Source organism: Typopeltis vanoorti, chromosome 14 (assembly GCF_054136105.1).
Source record: "Typopeltis vanoorti isolate ZY-2024b chromosome 14, IOZ_Tvanoo_1.0, whole genome shotgun sequence".
Lineage (NCBI taxonomy): Eukaryota > Metazoa > Arthropoda > Arachnida > Uropygi > Thelyphonidae > Typopeltis > Typopeltis vanoorti.
In genome coordinates, this window is record NC_143562.1 from 118,095,743 (window position 1) to 118,116,577 (window position 20,835).

General features: G+C 38.6%; 1 protein-coding gene across 4 annotated transcripts in view; it reads left to right on the forward strand.

The window, feature by feature from the left end:
* unc80 (unc80, NALCN channel complex subunit) overlaps positions 1–20,835 on the forward strand; it is a 1,852,146-nt gene that overhangs the window by 1,605,309 nt on the left and 226,002 nt on the right. For all 4 annotated transcript variants that reach the window (XM_090404461.1, XM_090404464.1, XM_090404465.1 and 1 more), the window contains 2 exons: positions 5,012–5,067; positions 15,895–16,065. In XM_090404461.1, the coding sequence (XP_090260587.1) occupies positions 5,012–5,067; positions 15,895–16,065 (227 nt within the window). The remainder of the gene's footprint in view (positions 1–5,011; positions 5,068–15,894; positions 16,066–20,835) is intronic.

Consider the following 20,835-nt stretch of genomic DNA (forward strand, 5'->3'; position numbering starts at 1 on the left):
AGCAATCGCATTACAAGAATCTTCTTCTTCTTCATACCGAAGTAAGATGGCTTTCAAAAGGTCGCGTATTGGATCGATTTTTTGAACTTAAAGAAGAAATATTAATGTTTTTCCAAAATGAAGACAAATCAGAATTCTATAAATTATTACAAGATGATTTTTGGTGTTCCAAACTAGCCTATTTAACAGACATATTCGATCATCTGAACAAGCTGAACTCCAACATGCAAGGAATAAATTAGAATATTTTGACATCTACAGATAAAATTAAGCTGGAGTTGAAATCCATTTGTAGAGTCAACATCAGCAATGAGTGAGTTAAGTCTTATAGAAGCCAAAGAATTAATTGATATAAGTAATGATCGTACGTTGAGATTGAAGCATTCAGAAATGTGTCTGAATTCATTTTGGATAACAGCTGTGAAGGAGTACCCCAATATAGGATTCAAAGCACTTAACATTTTATTGCAATTTATTACATCTTATTTGTGTGAACTGGGTTTTTCTGCACTCGTAAATATTAAAACAAAGAAGAGAGAAAGACTAAAGGCCCTTGAAAATGCGATGAGGATATGTCTATCAAAAACAAGGCCTAATATCAAAAAAATATGTAAACAACACCAGGCACATATTTCACATTAAGTTCATATTTTATTATCTGAACCTTTATAATAGCTTTTGTTTTGTATGTTTTTGGGTTGTTTGAAAATAAACTAATTTAGTTTAAATAAAATCTGTTTTCTTTTAAACACGCTTTCCTTCATATCTTTAGTATCTGTAATATCAATTTATTTATGGGTTATATATGCGAGTCTTTCAGAATCAATTAATCGGCACTTTACTTTCTATAGTACTAGGGGTGCCATGAAATTTATTTATTGATTTTAGTGTGCTGCCAGACTAAAAAGTTTGAGAACCACTGATTTAGCATGATGGGGTCAATGAGGGATCAAGGATTCCATGAAGGGGTCAATAGTCTAGAAAGTTTGCCAACCCCTGGTGAAAGGTTTTAAAATTTATTATTATTATTATTATTCAGGCCTCCATGGAGTCAAAAGACTCGTCGTGGGAGGTCCTTCCTAAGAAACACAAAGTCTATCATACCACTCCTTAAAATCATTGACCGTTCTCGCTCTCTCCACTCCATCAGGCAATGCATTCCATGGTTCAACCACCCTCCATGCAAAGAAACCACTCCTCACCCTCTTGCTCACAGTTTCCTTTCGTAACTTCCAGGGATGGCCTCTTGTCATCACTCCTTTCCGCTGTTCAACCAAGCGAAAGAACTCCCCAGTGTCAACCCTGTAACCACCTCTCAACAGTTTAAAAGTCTCAATCATATCACCTCTCCTTCTTCTATCCACCAAACTCTGCAGTCCACACTCTCTCATCCGATCCTCATAACTAACATTGTACAGTCCTGAAACCATCTTTGTTATCTGCCTTTGTACCCTTTCCACAGTTCGTTTATCCCCTTCAAATCCTGGGGACCAAATCTGAAAACAAAAGTCCAAGTGTGGTCTGATCAGGGTCTTATACAACTGAATGATAACTGTTTTATCTCTGCAGGTCAGCGTCCTTCTCATTATTGCAGCAATCCTCTGTGTTACCTTTACCACCTTTGCAATATGTCCCCTAAATTTCAGGTTTCTATCAATCAACCCCCAGATCTCTCGTCTCCCCTACTTCCTCCCATATAACTCCTCCCATGGAGTATGCAGTGTCCCATCGATGTTTCCCGAACCTCAAGACCTTACATTTTGGTGCATTAAACCGATATCCCCATTTATTTGCCCATTTATCTATCTAGCTTATTCAAATCCTCTTGCAGGGCTGCCGCATCTGCACTATTATTAATAATCCTTCCCAGCTTCGCATCATCCACAATATTCTCTTGCAATCCACTGACAATGTCACTGATATAAAGGTTAAACAATATAGGTCCCGGTACTGAGCCCTGTGGTACCCCACTTGTAATCCTCTGCTTCCTTGAAACTTCCTCACGATACACAACTCTCTGATACCTATCGGACAGCCAATCCTGAATCCAGTTGACCAATCTGACATCCAGACCCATTTGCTGCAACTTAAATATCAGCTTATCATGTGGCACCCGTTCAAATGCCTTCGCCAAGTCTAAGAAAATTGCAGTATATGCCTTTCCTTCATCTAATGCTCTTGTAACTTTATCATAAAAGGCTAGCATATTGCTAAAACAAGAGCACCCCTTCACAAATCCATGTTGACTCTCATAGATAACATTACCCTCATTTGCCCAGTGCTGTATACGGTCCTTCACTACTTTCTCCGAGATATTACTAACTACTGATGACACACAAACTGGTCTATAATTAGACACTTCCAGTCTGCTACCGCCCTTATGCAATGGCACTATCTTACCTTCCTTCAATTCCCTGGGCACCTTTGCCAAAGCCAGACTTTCATTGAATCGCTAGTTCAAAGGCACTGTCAGTTCCCTAGCACATTATTATTATTATTATTATTATTGTTCCGGGAAACTCCAAGGAGTCGATAGACTCATCGAGGGAGGCCCTAACATCATGTCTGGAACAACTATTCAACATTCACACAGTATCTATCATATCTTGCCTTGAACTCATTCACAGTCGTAGCACCCACAACAGACTCTGGAAGCTTATTCCACTCATTCACCACTCTCCAAGTAAAAAACCTAGCTCTAACACCATTGTCAACCACGCTCTTGCCCAGCTTCAATGCATGGCCCCTAGTCCTCCCACCACCAGTCATATTTTCAAAAATATCTTCTGGATCAATCTTATAAAAACCCTTCAGTAATTTGAATGTCTCAATCATATCGCCCCTCCTTCGCCTATCGTCCAATTTCTGCAACCCACAAATCCTCAACCTATTCTCATAAGGTTCATTCCACGGACCTGCTATCATCTTGGTCACTCGTCTCTGGACCCTCTCCACCTCCTCCCCATCACGAAGAAACCCTGGTGCCCATAACTGGGCACAGAAGTCCAGATGGGATCTTATCAAGGCTCGATACAGAGGAACAACAACTTGCTTCTCTCTGCATGTTAAAGTATTTTTCATAAGCCAAGTGATTTGGTGAGCTGTTTTAGTTACTTTTGCAATGTGCCCCCTAAACTTCAACTCCCTATCCACCAGCACTCCCAAATCCCTGGCCTCATCAATCTCCTGGAGTACGGTTCCACCTATGCAATATACTGCTGCTATTCTTTTCACCCCAAAGTGCATAACCTTACACTTTGCCACATTAAACTGACATCCATTTTTCCTAGCCCAGTCCTCCAAACTATCCAAATCATCCTGTAAAATTTTGACATCCTGTGCACTCACAATTGCTCTACCCAACTTTGCATCATCAGCAAACAAGTGAACACTTCCTCTCAAATCCTTTCCAATATCATTGATGAACAAATTGAAAAGCACTGGTCCAAGAACAGAGCCCTGCGGCACTCCACTAGTCACAAGATGTCTTTTTGACTCCACCCCTGAATAAACCACTCTCTAGTATCTCTCCTTCAACCACCCTCCTATCCATCTTATCAACCCTATATCTATCCCCATCTGCTCCAATTTACTGATTTTCTCAAAACTCGTGGTGAAATACCATTAACAGCTTTACTGGCATCCAGAGTACTCAGTATTTGAAACACACTCTCCTCCTGTACCTCTAAACCTCAAACCTGCCCAATCCCTCTAGCATTAAAACTGACCCCTCCTGGATGAAATACTCCAATAAAGTGTTCATTCAACAATTCCACTATGTCCTCTGCATCAGTCACTCTATTCCCATTTTTATCCAACAATATCATTATTCCACAATCATTTCTCCTCCTACTGGCCACATATCTAAAACATTTGTGAAGCAAAGATGGGATGGCAAGTATAGGATTGGTTGGGATATTTTAGAGGAGGTCGAGGGAATGAAAGATCTGATGGGGATGGTGGATAGGGAATTGAAATTTCATGGACATTTTTCTAAAATTGTGTGGACAGTACAGCACATTACATTATAGGAATGATACGGAGAACACTGATTTGTAGAAGTAAGGATGTTTTGATTCCATTGTACAAGACTTGGATCAGGCCACACATGGATTACTGTGCACAGATTTGGTCACAAAATTTGCAAAAGGAACATGAGATGTTGGAGAGGATACAGATATGATTAACTAAGTTTGTTTCTGGTCTCTGGAATGTGTAATATGAGGGAATTGAGATAATGTAAATTTCAGAGCCTAGTGGACAGAAGGAAGAGGGGAGACATGATTGAGATGTATAAGTTGGTAAGGGGTGATTACCAGATTAACATAGATGAGATTTTTCATTATTAATTTTTAATTTAATTAATTTTAGTATTTTAATTTAATTTTTTAATTAATTTTTTATATACGGAGATGGGGAGAATGAGAGGCCATCCCCAGAAGCTCTATAAGGTGGGTGGGTGGGTGTGCAAGGAGGTGAGTTGATTTTTTTCATGGAGAGTGGTGAATGATTGGAATGCATAGTCTGAGAGTGTGGTTAGTGCAGGGATATTGAATGCATTTAAGCTAAGGCATGATGAGCTGTGCATGTGAGAGTGAGACCTCCCGTGATGAGTCTCTTGACTCTATGGAGACCTGCTGGTAACAATAATAATAATCATATAAAGCACTACAAAGAGATGAAGTTATTGCTTTAACTGAATATGACTGATGGGGACTTAAAAATGGTTGTCTCATCAAGGTTTCCAAGTATATCCAAGGGTTGCATCACTGTTGGATTTCATTGTTATATTTATTTTACTCCATATTTCATTCTGTTTTCTTTCATAAATATATAGTATCACAGTTTAAACATTATGATTTAATAGTTTAGAGTAGAGTATAATAGAACAGGTAGGTTAAGTATAATTAAAGTTGCAGACATACAACTTTGACTATACTTAACCTACCTGTTCATCAGAAAAAACTTAATCCACTGTTCAAATGTACTTTGCTCATTTTTCTCCTTTTAGGTGTGTATCTGACATTGTACCGACATCCCTACATAGCTCATTTGCCTCATTTGAAAGTAAGTTCTGTTTATGTGAAATAATTCTGTGAGAAGCATTTACTCAGTTGTAGTGAAGTTAACAAATTATATATATAGTGATGTCTCAATTATATCTAGCTTCCAAATAACCAAGCTAATCAGTCACTTGTTAGCTTCAGCTAACTAATCAGTCACTTGAATTATCATACCAGGTGATTCCTGAAATAAAAAACATCATGTAACTATGCATTACCTAATTTCAACCTTAATTAGCTGATTGGAAAATCACTTTCCAAACACAGTAATTGAGAAATTTCTTTATTCTTCTTATTATTATTATAATCATCATCAAACTTCTATTGAAGTTTGCTTCTATCAAATGCCTTACTCTTCATTTCCATTACACCCTGCTTATACAGCCTCTTGTTCTAACTCTGTTTCCACCATTCTATAAAAGCCTCATTCACGTTAAGTTGGTATTAACCCCTTAACAACATCATAATCCTCCCCTTCTCCTCCTATCCACTAAACTCTGCAAACTACATTTCTTTGGTCTGTCTTCATACACATTCCAGAGACCAGAACCTACTTTAATCAATCATCTTTGAATGCAAGTCCTCACTTCATGCTCACTCTCACCAAGTGGAGAAATAATTGACATTCCATTTATAATAACATCCTCTGATGAGATTATAAAATCCAAGAGCTTTGATCCACTTGTGTCTTCTGTTGCCTAATGCCCAAAGTAGTTGTCTCTCAAAAACTCCAGAAATTCATTCTCTTCGTATATTTTTTTGCATAACAAGTAATATTGTAATGGTCTAAGAAATTTTCTGTTTCTAGATCAGGATATTCGGTAGGTGTATTTTAGACGGTAGGTGTCGCACTGATATGATCGTCGGCTTGTCGAGAGCTCCTGAAAAGATTAGTAGTATTTTATGTTATCATTGGCAATTTTACTAGAATTTTACGTAGTATTGTTTGCTTTTTGTTTCTTGGTGTATCTATGCGATTTTTGTGTGTTTTCTGTGTTATTTTAATTATTATTTTTAAGATAAGATAGCATACATATGGCAGCGATAAAAAAAAAAATGCAGCCAGGTCGCCATGTTTGTTTAAGAGTTTTGATATAAAAGAGTTTCTGCAATGTGCTGTCTGTGAGATGCATGCTTTGCGAAGAGCGGTGGGAGTCTGGTTAGATGGTGATAGTGGAGTTAATATGTGCAGAAAGTGTAAGGAGAAGGAGAATCTCAAGCGTGTGTTTTGGGTGGCGAGAGTGATATCATTAAGATAGTCAGAATATAGAAATTAGCGATGTGATAAGGAATTGCGAGGTAGTACCAGATAGGTGTGAGAGCGTCGTTGAAAGTGTAAATGAAGGTAGAAATATAGAACGAATGGATGATTTGATTGATAATGAAAATGGTAAGATAGACGCAAGTAGTGAAATCGCTTGGTTGAGTGGAGTGATAAACAGAGCAAAGCTGCAACTGGAGCATATGGAAAAATGTGTGCTGAACTACCCGCTAATAAATGATGAAAGTCTGTTACGAAAAATAATAGAATGTTCATAAATGTAAATAAAATGAAGGAGCGAGTGCTGTATGGAGATTCACTATTAAGAGGTGTGATGGTTGAGAGTTTGACAAAATCATACCAGCTGGGTGCGAACATAACGGACGTCAACAAATCTATTCGAATGCAAAAACAGAGGGTGAAAGAGATGATAATTGTTGCAGGAACAAATGATTTGAAAGAAGGCAAAATGGAAATGATAGAGGATGTGAGGGAATTATTTGAGGTAGCAAAAGAGAAGAGTGAGAGAGTTAGGATGGTGAGTAGTTTGCCGCGGTATGACAGTGAAGTGTTTAGAAGGAGGGCCATAATTACCAATGACTTTATGCGTGGGTTATGCATGGAGAGTGGTGTGGAATTTGTGGATGTGTGGAGTGAGTTCGATGGGTGAAAGGATTTATACAAGATGGACGGGTTACATTTGAATGGATTTGGTGTACAGAGGCTTGAAAAAGTGTTGATGAAGGAAGTGGATGTACAGACTCAGAGAAACTAGATTTATTAAGGGGGAGGGGTAGATATGCAGACTTTAGGGAGGCAGTTGAGTGTATGAATGAGTATAATATGCCCAAGCGAGTACGAAGGACAACAGATCAGAATGGGATAGTTAATATAAGGCATCAAAGTAGGGATGGGACTAATGGCCTCTGCAATTCATGTACACTAATGCCAGGAGTATTAGGAACAAGAGGGAAGAGTTTTTGGCCTTGGTTGGCACGTCCAGGCCACAGGTTGTTGGTATTAGTGAAACATGGCTGACAGAAGATGATAAAGCTAGTGGGATTGAGTGCGATGGGTATAGCGTGTTCAGGAGTGACAGGAAGAATAAAAAGGGGAGAGGAGTGTTATTGATGATAGCTGATGAGTTGCAGCCAAGGAGTATAAAAGTTCAACTGCAGGATAGAGAAAAGAGCACATTTGAGGCTATTTGGTGTGAGATAGAGTCTAGCAGAACGAAATATACAATTGGGTGCTGCTATAGACCAGGTGATGGAATAGATGGTGGGGATAGTATGCATAGGCAAATAGAAGAAATGAGTGGAAGGAGGGTAATTATTATGGGTGATTTCAATTATGGTAACATTGACTGGAAAGAGGAGAGGGCACATGGGAGGAAGGAATTGGATTTTATGCAATTATTAAGGGACAACTATCTGCGGCAACATGTAGTGGAAAATACTAGGGGGCAGAGAGTGCTTGACCTAGTAATTGCATCTGAGAATGTGGTTGTAACGAACATGACCATGTTTGCCACCAATTGGTGAGAGTGATCATAAGGTCAAGACTTGGGAGGTGGCTAAAGGAGTGGAATTTACAATTAAGACAGGGTACATGTGGAATTACCGTGCTGGTAAGTATGACAAGCTTAGAAGTGTGCTTGGCTCAGTGCCATGGCATGTAAAACTGCAAGGGCTGGATGTTGATTAAGAAGTGTTTGCAGGAGGCAATGGTTAACTGTATACCAAAAGTCCGAATAATAAATCAAGTAGGGTTAAATGGATGAATAACACTATTAAGCTTGAGCTGCAAAAAAAGAAACAATTGTGGAGGGAATTTAAGGAGAAAGGTGACCAGCAGATGCAGGACCAGTATAAAGCTCAGGCCAGGATGGTAACAAGGGTGATAAGAAAAGCAAAAGCGGACTATGAAAGAAAATTGGCCATGCAGGCTACAGAGAATCCCAAACAGTCTTTTCAGTATGTTGCAAGTAAAAGGAAAAATGTTCATGGCAGAATGATTTTAAAAAATGCTGAGGATATGGAGGTAACCGAATCAGTCGATATAGTGGAATTACTGAGTGAGCACTTTGCAAGAGTATATCATCCAGGTGGTGACATTGCAGGAATGGAAGAACCAACAGCTTATACTGGAATTGATGAATGAAGTAGAGGTAAATAGTTTATTACAGAACCTCAATGTCAATACATCTGTGGGATTGGATGGTATACCAGCTCATGTCGTACGTGAAGCGGCTAAAGAATTGTCAGTGCCCTTGACCATTTTGTTTAATTTGAGCCTTGGGGTTGGGTCAGTCCCAAGGGGGTGGAAAGAGGGGGAAAATAGTTCCGCTGCATAAAGGTGGTTCCAAGGCTGCTGTTGAAAATTACCGGCCAATCAGCATAACAGGAATCGTTATCAAGGTCTTGGAGAAAATAGTCAAGAGGAAAATACAAGATTGGATACATGAAAATGGGATACTGTATTAGGGACAGCATGGTTTTGTGAAGGGTAGGTCATGCCTCAGTAACTTGCTCACGTATTATAACACAGTGACGGCTGAACTGGATAAGGGTAATGGGTTTACAGTGATTCTACTGGACCTTGCTAAGGCCTTTGACAGGATACCACATGGAATTCTAATCAGTAAATTGCAGCATATTGGGAAGGATAGGAAGGTGGTTGATGGAGAGATATTAGAGAGTGGTTTATTCAGGAGTAGAGTCCACAAGACGGCCTGTGACTAGTGGTGTAGCACAAGGATCTGTTCTTGGACCACTGCTGTTTAATTTGTTCATTAATGATATAGGAAAGGATCTGAGAGGAACAGTTCATTTGTTTGCGGATGATGCAAAGTTGGATAGGGCAATAGTGAATGCAGATGATGTCAAAATTTTGCAGGATGAATTGGATAGATTGGAGGTCTGGGCTAAGGAGAATGGATGTCAATTTAATGTGGCAAAATGTAAGGTTATACATTTTGGGGTGAAAAGATTAACAGCAGTTTACTACATTGGTGGAACTGTACTCCAGGAAATTGATGAGGCACGAGATTTAGGAGTGTTGGTGGATAAGGAGTTGAAGTTTAGGGGGGGGGGGCACATTGCAAAAGTGGCCAAATCAGCTCATCAAATCACTTGGTTGCTGAAGAATACATTGACATGCAGAGACAAGTTGTTGTTCCTCTCTATCGAGCCTTGATAAGACCCCATCTGGACTACTGTGCCCAGTTATGGGCACCAGGGTTTCTTTGTGATGGGGAGGAAGTGGAGAGGATCCAGAGACAAGGGACCAAGATGATAGAAGGTCTGTGGAATGAACCCTATGAGAATAGGTTGAGGATTTGTGGGTTGCAAAAATTGGTTGATAGGCGGAGGAGGGGAGATATGATTGAGAGATTCAAATTACCGAAGGGTTTCTATAAAATTAATTCAGAAGATATTTTTGAGAACAGGGCTGGTTGTGGGAGGACTAGGGGACATCCATGGAAACTGGGCAAAAGTGTGGTTAGTAAAGGGTGTTAGAGTTAGGTACTTTACTTTTAGAGTGGTGAATGAGTGGAATGGGCTGCCAGAGTCTGTGGTGGATGCTGTGACAGTGAATGAGTTTAAGGCGAGGTATGATAGATACTGTATGAATGTCGAATAGTTGTGATGAACATGATTTGGGGCCTCCCTCAATGAGTCTAAGGACTCCTTGGAGTTGCCCGTAATAATAATAATATTCTGCTTGAAAATGTTTGATTCGCAAGTGGTGGCAGCACATTTGAAGTGTCTCATTTTCCCTGTTACAGGCTAAATAGCCTATAACAGCTAAGTAACTTGGCTTTGTAGGAACCTAAACCTGCTTATGAAAGGCAATTAATCATATCTTTATTGTCTGCTATGTTTGTAAATTAACTTTGTTCTTCTGGCTAGTTTGCTATTTTGCCAGATGAAAAAATCCAAGTTTCTGGGAGCAAAATCCCTGCTATCTCCATATGAGACTGGTTAGCTCACCTTGAAATGTATTGATAAAAGTTATTTGCATACTAGACAGAATTACAATTCTGGTCTTAGCAAATCAAGGGCACTGCATGGTTTAAGGATTTTTTTTTATTAATTCTCTATATTTTTTTTTGTTTTATTTATTTATTTATTTTTTTTACATAATCTGGAAATGCTACTCTCTAGAGACCAAACATGGAACTTTTTCAAGCTACTTCTTGGATTCAGTAAGAGAGAGACAGTGGACTCACATCATGTAATGAAATTCATCTCCCACCTGAAGAGAATCACAATCATGCATGTTTATTATTATTATTATTACGTGACACCTCCGTCTAAGGACTCATCATGGGAAGGCACTCTACTCTACTTCACTAAATACATCTCACCTTCTCAACTACTACTTAATTCCCTTACTATTACACTACATCAATGCCATCTACTGTCCAACACCAACAACAATATGTTTTGTCTGTAAATTGTGTGTGTTGTGAAGGACAGGATTTACACCCACAGCCTGTTGGTTAACAATAGATGTTACACCTTGATTTATATATGTTAGACTTAGACCAAGTAAATTAACAGTATGTGGTGTTAACACAGAGTTGTCATCAAATTTTTCACTATTACTTTTTTCACCAGAATATATGGTGAAAATAACAGATGTTAGGGGTAACAGCTTAAAAAAGGCAGTTGAACTATTTCATTGACTGCTAGGGTATATTATCCAGGTGAGACTAACATAGTATCTGATGCTTAAGTGAGAACATTAGATGACAGAATTACACAAGCAGAATGTATGAGATATTTCCAGCACATATTATGGGTAAATTGCAATATTTGCAATATTATTTGCAGTAAATATGCAGTATATAAATGAAATATTTTCAATAATAAAAAAATTATTACTTTCTTGATAACATACATATCTAATAAACTTTACTATGCCACGAGCACCGTCAAAACTTGCCTAAGACAAGTTTTAATGTAAATTATGTAAGGGTAAATTCATATTGCCTTGGACCAAGCTGTTCAGTTTGTGATTTAAGAGGATCCCTGATGAATGAAATTTGGTATGTTACTTCTGTTTCATAAGGATCTACCAGAACAGCTGCAGCAATTTATATCCCATTTTTTCTGGAGTGGTAGTTAATGATCTTGAAAAATCTGTGTGTTGAGGCTTAAGTGCTGTGAGAACATCATGTTGGAGGCTTAATGGATTGTATACAGCACTCAGAAAGGATTAAAACATAATTTAATACTTCCTGTATTTCATCTCAGTCACTGAGACATCTTCAAGGATTACAAAAAAAGCAATATAAATAACATATACATAAATGCCACACAATACTAAGCCAACCACGTGGGTGACTCTAAAGTCCTATCTAGGTGAAGCGCCCTCTGTGGGCATTTGTAGGTGGCCTGGTATGTAAGGTGGGATCTCTGATGATTAGTGTTTCCCAAATTTAGGAAACTTAATGCAACCATATTTATTTAGATTTGGTTGATTTCTGAGAGCTGCTGCGGATTCTAAAAATAGTCTCTTTTTTGGATCTCTTGGAAAAAAACCACCATGCTCCACCACAGTAAATTCAAAAAAGAGACTATTTTTAGAATCTGCAGCAGCTCTCAGAATATAGGAAGTATTGAATTCTGTTTTAATCCTTTCTGAGTGCTGTATACAATCCATTAAGCCTCCAACATGAGATCTTGAAATAGTTGATACAAACTAAAATGCAGGAATGGGTGAACAAAGAGACAAAGAGTGTCGTCATAATTTATATGCAGCTTATGATAAAGTTAGAGGAGTATTCGATAAGAGAATTAATACTCCATGAGGTACTCAACAGAATATAACATGGAGCATTATTATATGAACTAGAGCAAACGAGGATAGAACCCAGTACCCAGAGGTACATCAGAAAAGATAGCCAAAGTATTGATGAAACATGGCCTTTGCACCACTTTCAAACCTCATGTCAAGCTGGCAACTCTGATCCGCTTGCCTAAGGATGAACTTCACCCTTTAGCACACCCAGGAGTATGAAGTTCCTTTTGACTGTCACTTGGCCTATTATGGACAAAAGGAAGATCAATTAACATCTGCCTGGAAGAACATGAAAAATACATTCGCTACTATTACTATGACAAGTCAGGACTGGCAGACCATGCTTTGGACACTCCTTTACACAGTAGAAAGTATTCGCACAGTAGAAAGAAAGGGGCCACTACCTTGGGTAGTGGCCCCTTGCCTTTAATACAAAACATCATACATCTCCTCCTTGGAGATGTGTTTTGACATTAAGGGTAAATATTAAGATTAGTGATCGGAGCTTATGCGACCTTTACCACGAGTTGCCTTGGTCTTGCACTACCTGTAGTATCAGCTAGACTTGCATCACTTGCAGGCGCAAACTTGACTTGTTTGTCTGTTTGCTTACTTGGGAAATGGAGTAAAACCAGGTTTAAAATTGCTTGGTATTTTTAACACTCCTTCACGCAGGATTTGATGGAGGAAAACATGTGTTTTTCAGGAGTCGTTATAGATCTGAAAGATTATTTTTTGATTCTGCAATCGCTTTGTAGAATTCTCCCAACCTTAACAAATATGGTTGCATTAATTTGCCAAAAATTTGGGAGAATGTTATCCTAAGAGAAACTCCTGCATAACTTTTTTTTTGTTTGTTTGTTTTTTTTTGTTCGTTAGAGGGTGCCAAAAATAGGACTTTAGATCTTTTGTCCATTGTAATTGTGTTTCACTTACTCACTGTCACTTGTAGAAAAGTGTGTTGTGCTCTGATGATGCTGAGTTGAAAATCAGCGAAATATTAACAGTTAATAAACCAACTCTTTGAAAAAATTTTGTGGTGTTGTTAATACCTTGAAAGTAAGTCATGAATTTATTTAATAGCTTGTAGTGTGGAAGTCTACCAAAAGCTTTTGCAAAATCTAAGAATACCACTATATATGCATCTCCCTTCTTCAAGACATTTGTCACTTTGTTGTGGTACATAAGTATGTTGTTGAAAGTTTATTTTTCACTTGGTTATACTATAATAAATTTAGTTGAATCCTTTATCCAAGTGTGAGCAAACAAAGTTTGCGCCTGAAAGTATCTTCAGGACTGGGGTAAGGTAGTGCAACTCATTGCAAAGGTGGAGCAAGCTAACATCACTCCTTTCTCAGTATCTCCCATAATGCAAAACACATCTCCTTGCAGATAGGTATAATGTTATGCATTATGTACAATGTTATACATTAAGGGAAGGGCCAGTACCCAGACTAGTTTTGACCTTTATTGAGGTCTCTTCAGTGGGAGCCAGGCCCAAGTGGAGATACCAGGCAGAAGCATTAGCAAGGTCATTTCCTCCTATAGGAGCTGCCAAACGGTGTGCCACCTTTTTATTAAATTACTCTGGATTTAGAGAAAGATGTTGAAAGTTTATTTTTCACTTGGTCAGACTATAATAAATTTAGTTTAATCCTTTATCCAAGAAATCTTGGATAAAGGATTAAACTAAATTTATTATAGTCTGACCAAGTGAAAAATAAACTTTCAACATCTCTACACTTAAGTTACTTATGATTATTCCCTCTCATGAAGCTGAAACACCCTTATTAATTGATCACTGAATACCTCAACATTGTATTCTGCATCACTTACCATTTTACCATTTTTATCCATTAACATCATCCTACCATAATCATTCTAAAAAATTCTTCAGGGTTTTTCTTTACCCGATTTGCTAATTTCTTCCCAAACTACACTTTTGTTGTCCTTACTAACTGAGTCACTCTGCTAACTTGTTCTTTATTATTATTATTACTCTAAGACCCCATGGAGTAAAAGACTCATCTAGGAGGTCCCTTTGTCATACAGACAAGACATCATACCACGCTTTAAATTCTCTGCAGACACCACGCTCTCAGGCAAGGCATTCCAATCATTCATGACTCGGTATGCAAAAAACCTGCTTCTCACTCCCTTGATCACATTCTCCTTATACATCTTCCAGGGATGACCTTTTGTATTCACCTGATCTCCCACCATTTTATGAAAAACCACTTTAATATTGATCCAATAACAACCCCATACCAACTTGTATGTCTCTATCATATCACTCCTCTTCCTCCTATCCACTAGACTCTGTAGACTGCATCTTCTCAACCTTTCCTGATATTCAACATTCCAGAGATCAGAAACTACCTTAGTAAGTCATCTCTTACTAAGGTAGTTTAGTAACCAAATATGTGCACAATAGTCCATGTGTAACCTAATCAGAGCCTTATACAATGAGATAAGAATCTCTTTACTTCTACAAATCACTGTCCTCCACATCATTCTTAGAATTTGTTGTGTTGTCCTCATATTTTTGACAATGTGTGCTCTAAATTTTAGATCTTTATCCACAATCACCCCAATATCTCTTATTTCCTTTACTTCCAACAATATATCCCCACCAATAATTAATTCTACATCCCATCTTTGTTTACAAAATTTTAAAACCTTACATTTTGTAACATTCAACAGGCATCGCCATTCCCATGCCCATTCACTCAATCTGTTCAAGTCTTCTTTTAAGGCCATAAGATCTTCTCTACTCTTCATAGTTCGTCCCAACTTTTCATCATCTGCAAAAAAACTGAATATCCCCATCCAAATCTTCACCAATATCATTAACATACAAATTAAACAGCAATGGCCCTAAAACAGACCCCTGAGGCACCTCTTCCAGGATATTGCCCCCCCCCCATATGCTACTTGCTGATACCTATCAAATAGCCAATCTCCAATTCAGTGCACTAATCTAATATCCAACCCTATCTGCTCTAGTTTGACTATCAACTTATCATGCTGTAATCTATCAAAAGCCTTTGCAAACTCTAAGTATACTACTGTGTATATCCATCTCCTTTGTCAAATGAAGCAATCATCTTATTGTAATAAGTAAGTAGATCACTAAGACATGACCACCCTTTAGCAACCTTTGTCAACCCAATTCTGAATCCTGATTCTCACCAGTCTTTCCAACACTTTAATAACATCACCTGACCACAGTTTAGTTGGGATTTATTCCAGTAGCTAACCTTTTAATGTTCATCCCAGTTCCCTCACAAAAACAACAGTGGCCTTGTTTAACCAGCAATGCTCAGCCAGCATGGAATTCTTTCATGTCATACCACCATTTTGCAATATGATTGGATTGAAGTGGAATTTTATGTGGGATCATTATGTGGGATTGAAATAAAAAATTAAAGATATATATATATATATATATATATATATAAAAGGCCTTTTCTTACTTAAATATAAAGAGCTAATAACCTTCATTTCGGCAATGAAAACATTACTTAAATTTAGGGGATATTAAATCCCACATAGTTTTAAAACCGAATAAGAAACTCAAAGATGAACCAAATAAGAAACTCAAAGGATCTTTGAGTTTCTTATTCGGTTTTAAAACTATGTGGGATTTAATATCCCCTAAATTTAAATAGGCCTTTTCTTAATTTAGAATCTTTATCAAATTTTAAAATTTAAACTTAACCTGAAAAATTAAATGTATGTATAATTATTTTTCCCTAGTCTCTTATAGGAGTTTGCCAGAGTATAGTGCTTGGAAATCAAAATGCTACTTTGAATGCTGATAGTATCACAAATTTACCATCTGCAGCAGTTGCCATGGGTCAGTCTCCTCCAACTAGTTTCTCTTCAGTTGTTGTGAGACTAGTAGCTATGCAAATTATGGCCCTTGGGGTAAGTTCTAAATGATAGAATTGTTGTTTATCTCAATGTATTTTTCATTTTTTGACCGTCACAGTTCACAATCCTATTCTCATTCATTTGTTAATTTCCTTTTCATTTATACATTTATACAGGCGTGATGCAATATTCAACAGCATATTTTATAGCATCACACCAAAGTGCACTACTTTATATATATATATATATGTGTAAAGTTTAGGGATTATGCTTGTAATAACTCATGAGACTAGAAATCTTGGAGTTATAGTTGATAGAAAGTTAAAATTCAAAAGTCACATAACAAAATTGCAAATATAACTCAGAGGATAATTGCAATGTGGAAACAAACATTGACATGTAAGCATGTGGAAGTCATTTTTCCTCTTGACTGCATCTGGACTTCTGTGTGCCAATTTGATCTCCTGGGTTCCAACAGGATAAAGAAGCTGTGAAAAGTCTGCCAAGAAGAGTTATAAAAATGATATCGGGATTGTGGAATGTAGATTATAAGGATAGATTCAGAATATTTGGACTGCAGACACTGGTATACAGAAAAAAGAAGGGGGAGAGGGGTGATATGACTTCTGAGAGATGTTATAGGATATTGGTTGATAGCATTGTTCATTATATGGAAGGTGGGGAGAGGACAAGGGAACATCCATGGGAGTTAAGTTTGCATGCAGTTAAGAAAGGGATGAGAGCTAGATTTTTTCTGTCATAGAACTATGAGTGAGTTGACCTGTTGAAGTAGTGAGTACATCTAGTGTGACTGAATTTAAGAGAAAGTATGACAGCTAGTGTAGGTGATGTATGACCTCCCTTAATGGGTCCTTTACTATGTAGAGATCTAATAATAATAATAATAATAATAATAATTATATATAGGCTACTAAAGGGCTATTACTTGGAAAAAAAATCAATGACAAATTTAAGCAAGATCTTTAAAGATAAAGATATTAGCCTCACAACAAAAATCAGAATCATGAAAGCAATGGTATTCCCTGTGGTGCTGTATGGATGTGAAAGTTGGACCCTGAGGAGGAGTGAAAGAAGGAAGATAGATGCATTTGAATTATGGGTTTGGAGATGCTTACTAAGAATACCATGGACTGCAAAGCAAACCAATAAATCAGTGATAGACAGAATAAAGCCAGATTGCTCCCTTGAAGCTATGATCATCAAGCAAAAATTGTCATACTTCAGACATATTATGTGAGCAAATGGCAGTCTGGAGAAGATGATGATGCTTGCTAAAGTTGATGGAAGCAGGAGAGGAGGAAAACCAAGAATTAGATGGATGGATGGAGTTAAAGAAGCAACTGGAGTGTGCGTGGAGGTTCTGAAAGACATGGTCAGGGACAGATCGAAATGGAGAGTGTATGTTCATGGAGTCGCCAGGAGTCGGAAACGACTCGATGGATCATAACACACACACACACACACACACACACACAAAGGGCTGTTCATGTGCAATATATGACCTCTCACGGTCAAGCTTCTCTACCTTCCAGTGGTATAGTCTCTTCCTGCCAACTGGACTCTGACAAACCTGGCAAGCATTGCCACTACAAAGGCATATCTTCCCTAGTTGGAGGAAATGCCAACTTAACCTCTAGGTGTTAGATGTCTTTCATCACCCTGTGAAATACCACCACCTTGCTTATTGGAGACCTGAAGCAGCTGGAGCCATGTTTGGTCACTAGAGCAAGGGTTATGGTTTCTGTTCCCTTCCCCTCTCTTCCCACATGCATTGAGAGTGATATCCTCAAAGGCATACCAATCTCACTGCAGGGGGGGGGGGCAGACTCTCCCCCATTCAAGGATACAGAAGTAAAACGGTTCAGCAGACCAGCCACTGGTTACTGCATTGGACCGAACCAGGTAGTAACAAACCTCCCGGTTTCCCGATCAGCTAACAAAAAATCTTGCAACCATGTATTTTGCCAGTTCATGACTAGAGGAAGACCAAGGGGGGGGGACCAACTCCCCCCACCTCTGTGTGGGCAGTATGTTTGTGAGTCTGTCACTGGCATGTCCCATTTCCTTTTTATCTCTTCTTCACCAAATACAATGAACCACAACAAAAAGAAATGTGTTTTTACTGTGGATCTCAAAAATTCTCTCACATAAAATAGTTCAAAAAATCTGCAAAAAACATCAAACATCCAACCAAAAAAATCATAAAAGGCAACAGAAATCCAACCAAGCACCCACCAACATTAACTCTTACCAAAAAAAAAAAAGTTTTCATATCTGCTTCACCAACATTCTTGGCCTAAACAGCAATATATATCATGTGCACCACCACCTGGAGTCATGTAAACTAGAACTAGTATTCCTTTCAGAACAACAACTGGCACCCTCAACAGCCATTTACACAACTGTCAAAACTACACATTATACAGCTCTTTCCACCACAAGAGTGGTTGTACATTCATGAGAATTGACATACCATGCCAGAGACTGCAAATCCCTTGAATCCTCACTATTTGATTAGCTTTTACTCAAAATTTCTCTACCAAATCAACCTGCCCTTTTCATATGCTCCCTCCATCACTCTCCAAACTCTGACAATCACTCTGACCTCTTCAACTTTCTCTCTCTAAGCTCGACTTTCTGCAGCACCCCAATAGTGAGGTCATCCTTCTTGGGGTTCAATGTCCACAACTCATATTGGCTCCCCTTCTCTAATTTCACCAATCAAGCAGATGAAGATGCTGAGGTGTTCACCATCAGCAATGAATTATCTCAGATCATCAATCTTCCCAACAGAATACTAGACAATCCCTCAATTTGCCAACACACTTGACCTCTTTCTAACAAGTTTCCCTTACAGATATAGTGTGGGCATTGGTTCTCCTCTTGGAAACTCAGACCACAACCTCATGCAAGTCTCTTGCTGCAGAGCATCCTACACCCACCAGTTCACAGTCTCATGTCCTTTGGTACTACAAGGGTGCCAACTGGGAGGATCTCTGTGACCTCTATTTGTCCTTCTCATGGTCTGACTACCTCTTCAGTTCTTCTGATCCAAACACCTGCTCAGACCAAATATCAGAAATCATCCTGATATATAGAATAATATATATATGTTATATATTATTCTATAAATAAAATAAAATATATAGAATAGGGGATGAAGGCTTTCATCCCCTATTCTAGTCCTAAAACTCAGCCATCATCCAAGCCTTGGTTCTCCAAAAAGTGTGCCAATGCTGTAAAAGGAATAACCTCTGCATCTTACAATTGGCTCAAGAGTAAAACTCCAGTTGCCCTCTCTGCCGATACTGCAGCCTGCAACAGTTGTAAAAGAATCATCACCTAGTCCAAGTCAGACTTTGAAAGGGCCAAATGCTGCAAACTCACCTCCTTCCCAAATTGCAGTCACTGCTTCTGCTCCCTAGCCAAGACCATTGGGCATAACTTCTGCCCACCCAGGTTTCCACTACTCTTACATTCAGATGGTACTGCAGTCACCTCACCAAAAGGCAAGGCCAACTTACTTGCATCACTCTTTTCTTCCAATTCATGCATTGATGACCTGGGCAAAGTACCCTCCATTCACAAAGAATGGCTCCCTTTGTGTTTCCCATAGTCTTTCAACAAAAAGAAATATGAAGAATCCTTAACAACCTGAACACAAACAAGTCATCTGGTCCTGACAGTATCCCACCTATTGTGTTTAAAAATTGTATGCCAGAACTAACACCTATTCAACTGGCATCTATTCGTCAACATGGAAACAGGTCCACATTCAGCCCATGCCAAAGAAAAGTGATAAAAGTCAACGAAAGAACTACTTTCCAATTCCTCTCACTTCTGTTCTCTCAAAAATTATGGAGAAGGTCATCAACAACCAACTCTTGAACTGTCTAGAGACATGCCAACTAATCAGTGACCAGCAGTATGTATTCTGCCACTCACAGTCTACAGCTGATCTTCTTGCTTTCACCACCAACCTCTGGACTTAAGCCATGGAGAAATTTGGAGAATCTCACATGGTTGCCATCAACATTTCAAAGGTAAATGATCAGGTTTAGCACACAGGCCTATTCACCAAACTGCCATCCTATGGTTTGCCTTCCCCACTCTGCAACTGGATTGCTAACTTTCTCACTGGCTACTCACTATATCTACTACTTCTGTATATAAAAGATCTGCTCTCACAGACTTTCAATCCTATCCATAGCTTTGCTGATGATAGTACACTCCATTCCTCCTTTTCATCAACAAACCTGGTAGTGCTCAAGTATTAGGATCCTCAAGATCTACCATGACCAGGGACCTGAACTCAGATCTCCCAGATACATCCCAGTGGAGCAAGAACGATGTTTCTTGTAAACTTCAATTCCACCAAAACTCAGTTCTGTCTGATCTCTTGCAACAAAGAGATTGCATCCCTCCTCCCTTACCTTCAGTAATACTGAGATAAACAAACACAATCAGATTTCTCTTCTTGGAGTGATTTTCACCACCGATCTTCCTTGGCACAACCATATTTGAATTATAGCTTCTGCAACTGCCAAAAACTTTTGTGTACATTTTGGAACAAGACACTACTTCACACCATCACCACTGCTAACTCTATACAAAGCCCAAATCTGCTCAGCCATGGAATACTGCTCCCATATTTGGAGTGGTGAACCAAAATGCTCTCTAAGATTGCTTGATTCTATCCAGAAGAGGGCAATCTGGCTAATTAATGATCCTTTTCTCTCACAGACGTTCAGTTTCTCTTGTGCCTGTTCTACAGCAGATACTTTCATGGACAGTGCTCTACTG